This window comes from Stegastes partitus, unplaced genomic scaffold (assembly GCF_000690725.1).
Source record: "Stegastes partitus isolate 25-593 unplaced genomic scaffold, Stegastes_partitus-1.0.2 Scaffold18, whole genome shotgun sequence".
NCBI lineage: Eukaryota > Metazoa > Chordata > Actinopteri > Pomacentridae > Stegastes > Stegastes partitus.
In genome coordinates this window covers 517,783-533,467 of record NW_007577749.1, presented here as the reverse complement: position 1 = coordinate 533,467, position 15,685 = coordinate 517,783, and the positions used below count along the sequence as shown (strand labels likewise).

At 39.3% G+C, this 15,685-nt stretch overlaps 1 protein-coding gene across 1 annotated transcript; it reads right to left on the bottom strand.

Annotated features, from left to right (window-relative positions):
• Positions 1-3,749: 3,749 nt before the first annotated feature.
• On the bottom strand, positions 3,750-15,160 carry cep76 (centrosomal protein 76). Its single transcript, XM_008291957.1, has 13 exons — positions 14,894-15,160; positions 13,507-13,662; positions 13,157-13,235; positions 12,824-13,048; positions 12,550-12,735; positions 11,515-11,612; positions 11,165-11,293; positions 10,672-10,863; positions 7,532-7,698; positions 6,663-6,822; positions 5,910-6,083; positions 4,977-5,194; positions 3,750-4,146 (listed from the first exon to the last, which is right to left on the bottom strand). The coding sequence occupies exons 1-13, from the start codon at positions 14,954-14,956 to the stop codon at positions 4,008-4,010; spliced, it is 1,986 nt and encodes a 661-aa protein (XP_008290179.1). The 5' UTR covers positions 14,957-15,160; the 3' UTR covers positions 3,750-4,007.
• Between the last annotated feature and the right edge of the window lie 525 nt (positions 15,161-15,685).

Genomic DNA, 15,685 nt, shown 5'->3' with positions numbered 1-15,685 from the left:
TTAAAATGACACTGTGTAACCTTCATTAGAGGAAAAAAGGCATTCCCTCATCACAAACATTTGAAGTACACACTGTGGGGCGTTTCTGCCAGAGGTTATACCAGTCTGGTATGACCAGCAGCTTCAGACTGCTCAGACAATCATAGCAAACAATGTAAATGCTGCTAAACAGGGAATATACTGTAGCTCAGCAGGTGCTCTGTTATCTCCAATTGTAGTCACAGTAGGATTTCACATTTAGCATTGCACCATAATTGTCATTTGCTGCCACAGTGGCAGCAGTTCAACTAAAGTTATAGTCATGCTTTAATCTAAATGTTTAAATCACGTGCAAATCTCACAGACTGAATGTTAAGATGGACAAACCCTCTGTGATGTCACCCATTAGATTCCTGGGTAGTAGGTTTGAGGTTCAGTCTGGTGAGTCCTCAGTGGTGCCGAACTCCTGATTAACCCAAAAATGACGTAAGTGGCCATTTAAGGAGCTGCAGTTGTGCACCTTATTCAGACATTATCAGCTCTTATGTGCACATCATTCCTAAACATACAGGCCAGGAGGGACTTCCTTACATGAAGCAAACCAAACCAGAATTCTCAAAGTTTCTTAGGATGTGAAATAAGTAACTGTTAACAGATTGCCGTGGTTTGCAATTGTTGGAATATGTGATGATTCACATTTATACTTAAAACACGTGCTTTTCAAAATAATATTTTTCAATTTATTAAAATCTTTAAAACATATTTTCATGTATTATTTTTCAATAAATTCTTATTTGCCTGACAGGCATAATAAACAATAATGTGCTAAAGATGGCTGCAAGGAACAATATATTTCTCCCAATTAACACCATTATAACGCCTGATGATGCAGTTATTGACAATACTTATTAAGTGCAGGTGAAACATCTACGGATTGAATATACTCATTATCAGCTTGTGCCTACTCTGAACCGGAAGATGCTTGAAATGTGTGAGATGTGTGAAAAATGAAGTGTGTGCCTGACGATTCAAACGGAACTAGTACAGTTTCTATATCTGCCAGTTTGTTCTACCTGTAAAGACTTTATTACCATTATCAAAATATGGTCATTGATAGGAAACTGATCATTTAGTCTTTTCACATGATCAGTTCATTTGTAATGATAAATATTTCCATTGTTGTTTCACTTGCGTGTGTGATTTAGCACAAAGGGTGGCACTAACACACAGTGACAAGTTTTTAGAAAGACGTTCAAATGAAAAGTCTCACCTTAATGCAAACACTGCTTGTCAGCAGGAGTGTTGAGATGCAAGGTGTCATTGATGGATTTGTTATGCTCAGTTTTGCTAGAAACCAGCATCCCTTGTCTTCTCTTCCTGTTGTACAGAGTGGCTTCTGTCCCACAGGACCTATTAGGCAATTACACCTGAGTGCTGCTGTTTATTATGGGCTGAAAACATACCTGAGTTCCCAGCATCAAACATTTCCTTTGCTGTACATTCTTCCTGTTGTATACAGTAATGAGTGGAGTGGAGATGTTTCTGAGTGTGTGTGTGTGTGTGACATTCAGAAAAAAGGAGGAATTATTCATTAGCTCTCTATTTCGCTCTTTCAGCCTCCCTCCTGATCCTCGTGTTCAACAACTCTAGGGCAAATGCAGAATTGCAAATTAGCTACTGGAAAAATCGAATTAATTGGCCATCCTCACAGGCTTCTTGTCAAAGTTTGGGCTGACGTGTCAACGATTCCCCTCCACGATTCAACTCCAAAACAGCCCTGCACAGTAGTGGAACAGAGGGGCGGAAAAAAAACCAAAAATCAAAAACAAAGGAGCACAGCAAAGCACTCCATAACAACACAACTACCCTCTGCGTGTCAATTAATAGAGCACTTCAATCAGGGCAAAACTTTCCAAGTTGACTTCTCCCAACCGCACAATAACTCTCACTTCGCCCTCTCTGCAATTTCACAATCAGTTGGTCTCAAATTAGAAGTCGGCATTAGCCTGCGGGGTTTCAATGGCTCTCAAGCTGGAATGAAGCCATTACTGGGACTTCTGGTTCTGCACAAACAGTAAAACATACATTACATTATATACAGCAGATTGTACTACATAAATATAATTATTTTTTCTTCTTTAGTTTTGCCTACAATGAGTTCTGCTTTTTAAAACAAACAAACAAACAAAAAAAAAACCAAACATTCAAAACATTAGTTTTGGTTAAATCAAATTTAATGCATAATCTGAGGTTCAAATAAACCCGTGAAATGACCTGAATTATGTTTCTAATGAAAAACTACTACGAAGAGCTTAAAGCATACAGGCCAGTTGTACTGAGCCGAGGCCCACAGCTGCATCCAACACGTCAATATTAGTCTTAACACCCCATCTAGTGCTGGGAACATGTATTACATGTTCATATATGTGGTTCCTTTTTCACAAGGATTTGAATTTGAAATGCTACAATATATTTAGCTTGGGTTCCGGTTTCCACCATTCGTATTTCTGTAGTTTACAATATTTTATGTACAGTAATTATCAGAATGTAGATGCCTATATTTTCAATAGTTTTACATTAAAGTAAGCCTTGTTGGACACAGAATGGAAACAGTAAACTGATGCAGTGAGGAACATCCAGTTGTTATCCTGTCTTTTACAGACGTAGGATTTATTCTAAACTTCACTACATGTATTTACAGGACTCCAAAGTTGGAGGTTTTTTTTTCTGTTTGAATTCAGTTTTTGCTACAGTGTTGTATATTGGGAAACAACATACTGCTGTGATGATAATTAATGATTTGGTTAAATGATGAATAAAATAAATGATGAACAAAACATAAAATGTTGACGTTCTCATTCACCTTCTGCATGATGTTTAATCTGATTTTATACAACTGCTTTCATTCTGCCTCCATATTGCTGGGCTGCACTCATTCTGTTTCCCATTTTGGTGAACATGATATCGCAGGGAAACTTTGAGGGATTTACTTCAAAGTACAAAAAGATTAGATCTTGGTGGTCACTGTAACATCACAAAATAAAAACAAAAAAAGTCTTAACTAAAACTCAAGAATTGATGTGCTAATTATGACAACCTTCCACGTCAGTGTGTAACAGGACAAAATATTTAAGTGATGAAATGTTAAATTGAAAAGGTCAAAAGTGAAATTCAGTTTGACATCATAATGTTATGCAAAAACATGTTTCTTCAGATGACTGAATTGGTGACAGTAATCTTGGGTGCCCACCTTGAAACTGTAGTGACTGTATAGAACTGTTGTGCTGCCAGGCTGAAGGTGTGTGTGAAGCATCCATGAATTTTTAGCTTTGTTGCAGCAACATCCATATTTAAATTGTCTACTGTCATTTTTGTTTCTTTCAATTACCTTATACATTTCAAAGTCTTCACTACACATATGAATCTGGATGGACATGGATGTAGACCGCACCTTGACTTAATTCGATGGAATGTTTTTTTTACTATGTGATATTCTCAAGGCCATGTGTTACGTACGATCTGATTTGGTTTGTGACCTTGGCTGCGAGCCAAGTTTCCCATCTGGGATAATTAATTACTGAACTAAACAGTGAAAGGCAACAGCAGTTGTAAAATACAGTAATATGCACTGCATTTTCTGACTTTTTTTTTAACAATAAAAGTCTAAACTAAAAGTATTCCACACAAGTAAAAACAATCCTGTTAGCATTTATGACAGCAAAATGTGTAATCTACTTGAAAATGTCTTAAATAGAAAGTGCACAATAAAATGAACAAAGTTCTGTTTATTTGCAAAAATAAATACTGTAATTGTCTGTACAAATGTTGAGTCTAGCAAACTGGAAAATAAAGGCATCAGAGTAGAGCCCTAAACATTTCTATGCAACTGTACAACAGCTGTTTTTATAGCAACGCACAAACCTGTAAGGACGGAATGTCCGGATGGTGTAATTCTGCAGATATAAAATATTGTCTGGGGTCAATGTGCAACATAAGCTGGTAGTTTTTGGATACCATCTGTCCATTGGTCAGAGTACAGAGCGGTATTTACATGCAAACATAAGCCACACTGCGCATGCGTTCTCTGGATATACAAACACCCGCACACGGACCGCCAGCCTCACGTGGTCGCCACGACAACACACTATCTCCTCACAGAATGGAGACCTGCATGTAAAACAGCAAGAAATACAGAGCATGAAACACAAAGTACTGAGACAGACAACACAGTGTGTTTAGGAATATGCAGAGATAAACTATGAACCTATCCACAATGGAGACAAGGCGCGGATGACTTTCGAGCTAGTTTTAAACTAAGGTAACTGGCCAGCTCAAGACACAGCAAAACACTTTGTGTTTTACCTCTGGAACGATTTCAAACAAAGAGACTTGTAATCGTGCTCAGAGTAGATGTGTGAACATGCATTTATCTCCCGTTAGTTCATGCAGGTAAAACAATGCTATCACTGTTGGACTATATAAAAACGGACATATTTGTTCTTCCCTGTGGGGAGATTCTCCTTTCTCTTACGCCCTCTACAGGGAGGTCAAGGTTCAGGAATTTTTAACGCTACGCTGCAGCTGGTCGGTATCTGCTGCCATAAGCCTGAAGCATTGTGCAAATTTGGGAAAAGTGGTGCTTTTGCACTGCTGCCTTAAGTTTCAATCACTGCACTAACCACACTTGCCTTCCAGAATTTGTTGATATTTTCTCACAGCCTTATTCAGTGCTCTCTATTTCACCATCACCTGAGTGGGTTCAACAGTTTTCAAATTTTACTTTCACTGTTCTTTCATAAAATCATATTATTAATTATGTTCAGTTGTTGTTTTGAGGAATATGACTTTCAGCTTTCTTTATCTGGATGATACAAAACAAACAAACCAGTATAATGGTACTCAATGAGATTCAAGAACCCTCAAACAACACAGCCGGCATAAAGTTTACTGCCTGAGCAACACACACTTCTCAAACTATGTTTCAAACTGTATCTCACTTGAGGCAGGTAGCAAAGGCTCTACGAGCATTGCGATGCAGGAAGTGTATAGGAAAGCCTTTGAAAGTGTGTCCGTCTGGTACGGCCCTCCTCACTGCGTCCTGGAACTCCTCGTTGCCACAGGAGACGCCAGTGCAGCGCTCCAGCTCATAGGCTGACAGGGCTGAGGACAGCAGGTAGGACAGGTGGTCGTCCCACACTGTGGCTAGATCCAGGTCCTGGAGGAGAAAAACCCCACAGAGCCCATTCTATGCTTAGTAATTCTTAATTATATGTTGAGACACAGCACTGAACTCATGAGTATTTGGTTGATAGCACTTAAAAGGGTGAGTTCAATAAAAAGCCACATGTACATGCACACAAAAAACACATTTTCTTCCTTCCCTGGTGCTAACTAGCTACACACTTTTACACTCATCTGTTTTGTAGAATCAGTTTGTGGAATGCAATTAATAAAATAGTACTAGTATACAGAATATGGTATTATTGTAAGTCAAAAATAAAAACTACTCACTTTTAGCTCATAATATTTAAAAACACTGGGATATTTGGTCTATTAGTTAAGTTTCAAATTTCGAATTCTCAGCAAAACTGGTGAAATCGACAACAGAAAATTAACTAATTAGTAAAATAAATAATTAGTTCATGTTTTCATGCATGACAGTTCATAATTTTAGCCAAAGCACAAAATGCATTAGTTTCAGAAAGGTGACATCATAGTAATCTGTCATTATTCATTGTTTTTTTCATTTTCTTTTTTTTTTCTTCAGAATTTTCAGTGTCTCCAATCAAGTTTGGGAGTAACAATTAAAAATGTGCAGAAACAAATAAGTGGAAATGCATAGTTGTCACTTGTCACCATACTCTGAGCAGTTTGTTTTTTTTTCTCCCCAGCAAAGTCAAGTTAACCATCCAGTCCACACAGAGCTTTACCTTCCTGTGCTCAGACACCAGGTACCGCATCTCCAACTCCAGCTGGTTGCTGGCAGCAGCAGGATCCAGAGATGGGGCACAGAGAGGGGGCAGAGGGGGCAGAGACGGAGTGGAGCCTGGGGCACAAACAGACTTCAGAGCCTCCTCACTCATCGCTTTCCACCGTGACTGATTCTGAAGAGAAAAAAAAAAACAGTGGCATTTAGGTGATGCTGTCATTTTGGGGGTTTTTTCCCATTCACTTGGACCAACTACACTGTGTCCACTAGCAGTTCTGTGCCTTGCTTTAGGGCAACATGACAGGACAAGGGCTGCTGATGAATGAAACTGTTAGAGATTCAATTTCCCTTCTCACAAACTGGCTGCTGGTCCAGTGATGGAAGATGGCAATCACCCAGCAAACTCTGTGCCCACAGCTCTCTGCTTCAGGCTACCTTTGCCCTCTGTCGTCTGAACATCACTATTTATTTGATTAGATTTTCTTCCTGGTCAATCTGATATGCAGCTTAAATGATGATTTTCATACTGAAGCTCATTTCAGCTGAACGTGAACGCAATAGCAAAACAATTGTGAACACTGTCATGATGTTACAGTGGCACTTTTTCAATAGTAATTTGTCTTAACAATTAAAAAAAAATACAATGATGGACCATGACATTTAAGTGAAGCCTTTTTTATTAAGGCTGACAGCCATCACCCCAGCCATCCTGTGATTGTGGTGAAGGAAACTATCAGGTGCATTGTGCTTCTACCTGGAAGTCAAAGACACAGAGCTCCACAGCATCAGAGGGCTGGCAGTTGGCCAGGAAGGTCTGGTGGTTGAAGACGCAGCCCACAGTGCGGTAGGGGGAAGATGGTTTGGGTTGGGGAGCCAGGGGTGGGGCATTTGGATCTATGGCGCGGTGCAGGTATCTGACCACACATATATATGGAAAGTCAGTTAATTCATTAACTCCAAGTCAGTTCTATTACAAACACATTACATGTACACGATTGGTATGATTAACATGGCACATAATGCAGAACTTGAAATCATTTTTTCACAGTTATATCCTGTAGATATTAAATAAAGTTAAATATCATAAACATAGCCTTGAGGTGATGCCATTTTGAGGACATTTATCCCATCTAATGATAAACTGTGCTGGGCTTCATGGTTTGGAAGTGATAAAAAATACTAAAATATAATCAACTGGTTCTAGGGTCAAAGCCTGGCTGCCAAATTTCACAGAATCCCTTTTATTAAGTGATTCTGAGATATTCTGCTGACAAACACACAAATGAAAAATACTTTATTTATCCCAGAAGGGAAATTCAAAGAGTGTCTAATGAGGTATCTGAGGCAAAAACAAAAAGCTCACTGTAGCTACATGGTTTCTTAGCTAATGTTTGGTTCTGGAAGTTACAAGAAAACTCCAAATATCACATTTCAGAGTGTTTTCTAGGAAAATACTTCATTTCTGAAATATGCCGTTTCTCATTTTGTAACCTTAAATAGTACCCAATCTAAAGATACAAACAGGATGTTTCAAGTAGTGTGTGTTATATGACTTATTAGATGTGTGTTATATGACTTATTAGATGTATATACAAAAAAATAAAAATAAAAATAAAAATAAACCTGTGTGCTGTCAGGCTTTCCCAGAAGGTGATGCTCCCATCAGTACCACGGGTCAGGACCCAGGCATGTGGAACTCCCTTGGCTTTGGTGCCTACACACACATACGCATCCAGGCCAAAGCCCAGTAGGAGGCTACACAGCAGGGTGGCGTGGTCCTCGCAGTCCCCCTGGACAGGACAGACAGTGATGAGTTCGGATCTACTGGGGAGTTTGAAATGTGAAAATTATAATATCAACATCATATTAGTCAAGTGCAATTGTTTTTTTTTTCTGGTTCATGAGTCTTTAGAAGCACAACTTTATGATAGATCTTTAAACCCTGGTTGATTGTCAAAACAAAAGGCCTCTATTGAGCTCTACTCTCAAAGTATAATTAGATGTAGTTGAAATATCTGAAAATGTAGCCCGTGGAGCTTAGAATATTTTATTACATACCCAGTTCTATGTTTAAAAGAGCATTTTTGTTTTTCTGAGGGACTGTGCAGGGTGAAAAAATGCAACGCAAGACTTACAGAATCTTGAAATATTATGGCCTAATTCCAGAAACATTATGACTTTATTCCCAAAATACCACAATTTTATTCATAAAATAATAAAACTTTATTCCTAAGATTTTACAACTTTATTGTCAAACTATTCCAATTTTATTCCTGTATTTTAATACTGCAACGTTATTAGCCATATTACAGCTTTACTTCCATAACATTAAAAATTCTTTGTCAAAATATTCCAATTTTAATCCTGTAATATTTAAACTGTATTCCTAAACTATTATGCCTTTATTCCTGAAATATTATGACTTTAATCATTTAAATATTAAAACATCTGTCCTGAAAAATGAATACTACATCTTAGTCTTATGATATTTCGACTCTAACCTGAAAATATTACAACAGTTTTCTTGAAAAGATTACTAAATGATTTAAGGATTTTAAACTTTTCAGTGTTGTGCTTTTCAAATTCAGCCCACGCTTTTTGATGTATGACAGCTGGCTCATTCATTTCCACCATTTATTACACAACGGAATCTCCAACGAAACTAGTAAAGCTGTTAAAGAATATCTATAAGTGGGGAAAAAACTGTTTAGGTGTGACCTCTCTTTTGAGACGAATTCGTCATTTATACAGCGACTATACATGGCGTATTCCATCCCCGTATTTTGGCAGGATGAATGCCGTTTTCACACCACCCTTGTCGAATTCATCATGTCACTGCAACAGTCTGTTTAAACAGAATACAATATCCTGTTCTTGCTGCACTGTTAGTCTTTCTCAGAAGTGTTGAACACACACAAGAAACGTCTGCTGGAGAGGAAATAAGCTCTGCAGTCATCAAATTGTCCATGACAGTAAGCAACTCTTATTTCACTCATACAACTTTTCCGGTAAAGAGGCCTGAGCTGAGCTGGAGACTGCTGCTGCAGCGTGCTGGCTTGGGCTACGGGCAAGTCAGAATGATAGATGTTCCCCAGAAGTGCTAATATGGACGGCAGCGTCGGAACAGGCTGGGGACTGATGAGGCTAAATTAATTTTCCCTGGAATGAAACTCATAAATCACAGCTGACAAGGGCCACTTTGTGAGAGTTGTGTTGTGTCTGTCTTGCCAGCCGCTCACAGAGGAAAGGCAGGGAACATTTATCCTGTGGTGGTCTGGGAAATTCCCCACTATCTAGTCGAGAGATGAAAATGCATCAGTCAGTCAACGTGTAACAAATCCTCCTTTCTCAGAAACGACACAATCAGCCCTACTCAGAAATGGAGTTAGTGTAAACACAGCTGAACCAAGTTTACGTGATGCTTTCTGACTGTGGAACTAAACTTTACTTTTTAGGGCAACACAACAGAAACCTGTGACGTAGTTTGAACCATACATTGTAGCCAGGGGGAACCAACAGAAGTTGTGTGAGGATGACATATTTACAGTTTATTGTGTAATGCAGTGATCACTTAATTCACTTCAAATGACTTTACGTCTGTTTTTTGTTTGTTTTTGTTTTTTTTTTACAAGGGATGCACAAAACCAGCTTTTTTACTCCTGATACTGAGTACTGATCCAATACGAGTCCTTTTTAAAATATGCATGTCTCAGTAAAATTCATTGGAATATTATTATTTAAAGTAACTTAGAGGTCACATCAAGCTGTTGTCCACCTTGGTTGGTTGTGTGTCTGATTAGGCACAATTTCGCAGCAAGTGTGGTGCAGCTAAAAAAGTATAACCTGATATAAATGGCAGGCAAGATATTGACTAGTACCAAACTGCCACAAATGTGTTGCTGATTTAAGTTGATCTCTGACTGCAGATGTGAACTTGTGTTTTGATGTACTGTGCTGAAAATAACTTTTTCTGTTTAACAGGTTTTTTTTTCTTACAGTATTTTCCTTTCAGACACCCACATGTCATTCTGACTGCACAACACAGCACCTTTTGAAGCATGCAGAAATTTAAACTGCGTTGGTGTTTGCATTACCACTTACTCTCAAAAAAAGCTCTTGATTGATAGTCTTTATTAGCATTATAGCACTGCAGGATATGTTTAAAGTGTTTACAAAGACTGAAAATATTACATTTATAATAAGAGGATAGTGTTGTTAGAGTTTGGATGTCTGCCTTGCACTTAAAAACAATGTGTCATAAACATCCATCCATCCATTATCTATACACCGCTTAATCCTCACTAGGGTCACGGGGGGCTGGAGCCTATCCCAGCTGTGTCATAAACAATACACTAAATCACAAAATGTAATAGCATAGTGGACACTTCCTGAGACATCTCACTTGACCTGTCAGAGAAGGTGTAGTTCAAGGTCTAAACTATATTTCTGTTTAAACAAAAAAGCTTCCACATCTTTACATCTATGGGGTTTATATTTCAAAGTGTAAACACTTCTATAAAATGTTAATGTGGGTTTGAATGTTAAGTCTGTACTCTCAGAGACCTGGCTAAAAACTTGGCCAGGTGAGTAACACACAATTCAAAAATGTCATACAGAAGAAAAAAACTTTGGTATGAAAACCCTAACCCTAACCCTAACCCTGTTTCTCACAATAAGAATCTAGCAGCGCAGTAAGTGCATTGTCTATAGAAAATGAACCCATCCCTGTTGTGGTTGCCAAGGAGCCGGAAACTTCTCCTTACCTTCCCTCTGCACAGGAAAGCCATTAATGTGCACCACTGCTCCTGCTTGCCTCCTCCTCCTCCCACCACTGGGGCCTTCTCGTGGGCCAGAAGGCTGACAAATCGGGCCGCCTGTCGAGGGCTCTCCAGGAGGCGGCCGGCCCGGAGGACACGTACATAGGAACAGACCGGTCTGTTGATGCCGTTCTCGTCCTGCAGAGCGTGCAGATATACAATCAAAGGTAATGGGACAAAATGAGTAGTCTGATAAACTAGTAAGGAATGTGAAAAGCCCCCCTCCCAAACCCCCAATGAGACAACTGGTGTATTAGTAACAGCAGATAAAATAAAGTTGGACTAACAAACGTCCTAATCAGTGTTCATGAACCCTCTGCTATTCACTCCACAGGTCTGTTGTCAAGAAAAGAATAAAATCAACTGCCTGAGTAAAGAAATGTAAATGTAAGCAAAATTTTGATAAAATGGTTTCTTGTACTTTAGAATGCAGACAGACCTGTGCAAAGATCTTGACCAGTTTGAACTGATGTGATGGTCTGATCTCCAGGAACTCCCTCCACCACTGCTTGGCATAAACCAAGAAGAGTCGCTCCTTCTCTGCCGTTCTCTGCCTCTCCAGTGATTGCTAAATGAGAAACAAACCGTGATATCAGTTCCTCAGTATAGCGCTTCAAAGCTTCCGTTACAGCACCGCTTTTGTATTGCACGCTGAGGACGATGGATTCTTCGCAGCATTAATGGAATTCTGTCGTAATGATCCACTATTTGTTCACATTAAGCTGATTCATGAATAATGAAGCAGAGGAATAACCAGACAGACAGATAAAGAGACTCTGGTGTGCCAACCTGTGTGCTGATGATGTCAGTGCTCAGAGTCTCGGGGAGAGGCGGGTAGAGCTCCAGGCTCACAGTCAAAACACCAGCTGGTACTTTGCATTCACTTCCTGTTGAAACACAAACTTGTTACTGAAATCAGTGGCCAACTCACAAGAGAAGACAAAATACTTTTTTTCCCTCTCAGAAATCAAGTATTTTTAACATCCATAGCAGATATGCCCTTATATATGTCTAGGAGAATAGCTTAATAAAGTAACATCCATCCATCCATCCATCCATCATCTATACACCGCTTAATTCTCACTAGGGTCGCGGGGGGCCGGAGCCCATCCCAGTCGACCTAGGGCGAAGGCAGGGGACACCCTGGACAGGTCACCAGTCTATCACAGGGCTACACTTAGAGACAGACAACCAAGCACACTCACATTCACATCTACGGACAATTTAGAATCACCAATTAACCTCAACATGTTTTTGGACTGTGGGAGGAAGCTGGAGAACCCGGAGAGAACCCACGCTGCACGGGGAGAACATCCAAATTCCACGCAGAAAGATCCCAGGTGTCCTCACTGGGACGCAAACTGGCGACCTTCTTGCTGCGAGGCAACGGTGCTAACCACTGCACCACCTTGCAGCCCCTACTTTTAACATCCATCCATTATCTATACACCGCTTAATCCTCACATGGGTCGCGGGGGGGCTGGAGCCTGCTAGTTAAGATTACCACCCCTCCTTTTATGTCTTATTTATTATTATGCGATCACTTAGGGCTATTTTTTTTTTTTTTTAAAGGTATGTCTGTCAGATGCAAACAAATGACCTGGTTGGATACCTATAAAAGTACTTGCTTATGAAAGGAGCCCTTTATTGTCACAGGTATGACTTGTAGGAGTTGGGAGAAGTGACACATTTATTGCTTGTAACATAATATATGTAAGAAACAACTACTCTACTCAGCTCTAGAAATGAGCTGTATTCAGAATTCTTGGTTGTAGTAAAAAATACATTACAAACTGGCACTTCAGCAGAATAATTGTTGCTCACCAACTCCCATCAGCTCTACAGCAAAACACGTCTTGCCACTGGGCGAGGCGAGGACAGTTCTCCAGTCCAGGAAGTAGGACGAGACCAGCGTTGTCTCACTGGATGTGTCCGTCTTGATGAGCACAAAGTGAACTGGATCACACATAGACAGCATGGTGGTCGCATCAGCCATCTTACTGCCTTCTCCTGCAATGCCAGAAGTGATTGCAAGATTAGGCTCAACAGTTTAACAGCAGTTACTTCTGACCGACACCTGCAGTGGTGGTTGACGTACCGAAGCCATCCTTGTGGATCTCTAAGAGGAAGCCCTCCTTCAGGTCAGGTTCGCAGGCACAGGGCACAGGTTTTGAGCGAAACCTCTGATTGCGGAAATGCAGGTAGAGAGTAAATGTAGAACACACCTGACCAGGAAAAGGTTCCGGCTCCTGCAGGTGCTCCAGAAAGGCCTTACCTCCAAGCACTTGTAGATACAGGTACCGTCTTGATGGGTCAATATTGGCTGAGAGAAACAACAGAATGCTTTTACTTAACAGACACAGCTTTAGAGCTACAATATAGCCCATGGTATTGTGTCAGTTTGTCTGGGTTATTAAATGATGCTCCTTACTTTTCTGCAGCTGAGTAATATCTTTGTCAATAAAGTGTGTAGCAGGTTTAGGAGGAGATCCTGTTTCTGTGTCTGTTTCCTGTCAAGGCAGACCAACATGACCAAAGTACAGAACAGTCAGAAACAAGATAATGAATTACCCGTTTACGGGTGAGGACAGAGCAGGTACAAAGAATAAAAATGTTGTTTTCTTAGTACTCTTAATCCATTAAATGGGATTTTATCAATAAGACCAACAGTTTAGGAAAAGTCCACTTAGGATTTTTAATTAAATGAATTAAAATGAATTTCTACATCAAGACTTATCAAGTATATATATATCTGACATTGCCTATAAAGTGTTGGCCAACCTGGGTAAAGTGGAGGTCTTTCATCACATCATCTATGATGCCTCTGCGTTGCAGAGCATGTAGGAAATCTGTTTCAGACAGAGACCGATGTGTCGGGCCTTGATCATCCCTCACAGTCTCAGCCAACACCTCTCGGATCTTCCCATGGATATCCATCTGACAAAGAGCAAAAAGTGGAATAAAGTCACATTCCTATTTCCTTCTTCACCTAAATACCAGTCATATCTGTTATACAATCATATTAGTAACAAATAAAGCAATAATACTACATTTTTTTTATCTTTCAAAATCCAAAAGTGCTTCACAAGGCAGCAAAAAATAAAAAATAAAAAGACAAACTAGTCATAAAATCATTAGAATTGTAAGATAAAGATAAAAACAGATAAAAACACAACATGGTGTATAAAAATCACAACATTGTTAGCAAAGGTAAAAATATTATTGAAATAAATAAAGACTATTCAAAGCGAATTAAAACTTAAACAAAATCCGGAAAGGGTCGCAGATAAAAGTGTATCTTAAGAAGAAACTTGTTAGTTTTTAGCTCGGTCTCTGGAACAGACAAAGGACTTCTATCTGCAGATGGGTTACAAAAAAATATATCTTAAATATACTAGGAGACAGTGTAAAAAGTCTAAAACAGGAGCAATGTGATCATGTCTCTTTCATAGCTTTCTACCAAAGAGGAAATTAATGATGGATGAAATCTTCCCATCCCTGACATCAAACTGTCACACATTTGCTGGTTTGGTATACCAAACCCTCCTAATTGTGTTGGGTAGGAAGTTGGGTAAACGAGGAAGTAATCCTAACAGGAAATATTTCAACACCAGTGGACCTATACCAACTTTTATCCTAAGAAACGCAGGTTTAGAAAACTGCTAATTAAGCTGTACCAATAGGGGTTTCACTACTTCCCTCCTCTGGTATAAATTTTATTAGATTCTTTCAAGAAACATAACTGAACATGCTTTTCAGACATCAATATGTTCTAGTCGTCTGATCTACAGTTCAGTCTGCTAACAGATATTTGAAGCCAGAACAGGAGTCTCACATTGGCTTGAATAGGAGGATAACAGCTAAGTAGCCTACAGTGGATAATATCGAAAAATTCTTTAAATAATAATCTACACAACTGGCACAGCCAGTCCTCTTAACAGACACAGTTTGATTATGTCAGACAGTAAAATCTGATTATTCATGTGTGAGCTTTTGTCAACAAGGAAGAAGATGGCAATTTGCTATATTTGGAAAGACAGCATATAACTGCTTTCCCTCTTCATACAAAATATGAGTACCTATTGAACCATTTAACTTAGGAATCACGGCATGCAAATGGGCATTGTTTACAACATGAACAAAAAGTAAAGCTATGTAGTTTGCTCACCTTGAGCAGATGGTTGTGAATTATTTGCTTCAGTTCGGAAGCTTTCTCTGGAGGTAGAGACATACCAGCTGGTTAGCTCCGGCCACTGGTGAGACAAAATAGCTAACCAGGCTGGAAAAAGGGCACTGTTGAGAACAATGAATACCTATCTTTCCTTATTTGAGCTATATTTAATACTTGTATACGTTTGTCGTCTGTTACAAAAGCCAGTTTCTTGTCTTGACAGCATAACAGCTGCCAGTTTAAACTGTGGCGGAAAAGCAAGCGGGAATACGTCTCCACTTGTGCCTGACACGGTCCTGTGTGCAAAACAAATACCTCGACAATCTAGCCGGACAACAAAATAATTTATATCGAGTGGGATGTCACTGATGATATACGTATTTTAGCGCACGTTTATTTTGCCTTTATTTTATTTTTATTGGAAAATACATAACATTTTATTCAGGGATTTTATCGGTTGCCCTAAAGGCGTCACGGTTTGCGACATCCCGTAAAGGACCCTCAATAGTTTAAGTTGTAGTTTGAGTCAGATTTAATGCTTCCATTCACTACTTTATTGTCAAATCAGCCAGTTTTATAGAGTCAATTTAGACTTTATCTTGCCCAACCTATCTTATAACATGTATTTAACTGCATGTGTTCATAGCCCTTAAAGAAAAAAAGGAATCTGCATAGCTTCTTTAAGTGAATAGCTTTAGAAAGTAAATACAGCACTTCCTCCTCCACACACACCATTCCAGACAAGAGAAAATGAAATTACTTAAGCAGTCAATACGAGCAGGGCTTCTT

Excerpts from the sequence above, each read along its gene's own strand:
- cep76 (XM_008291957.1), bottom strand. The coding sequence starts at position 14,956 with ATGTCTCTACCTCCAGAGAAAGCTTCCGAACTGAAGCAAATAATTCAC. Across the intron at positions 11,613-12,549 it reads TGTAGAGCTGATGGGAGTTG|GAAGTGAATGCAAAGTACCA; the intron begins GTGAGCAACAAT and ends GTGTTTCAACAG. Across the intron at positions 11,294-11,514 it reads CTGACATCATCAGCACACAG|CAATCACTGGAGAGGCAGAG; the intron begins GTTGGCACACCA and ends TTTCTCATTTAG.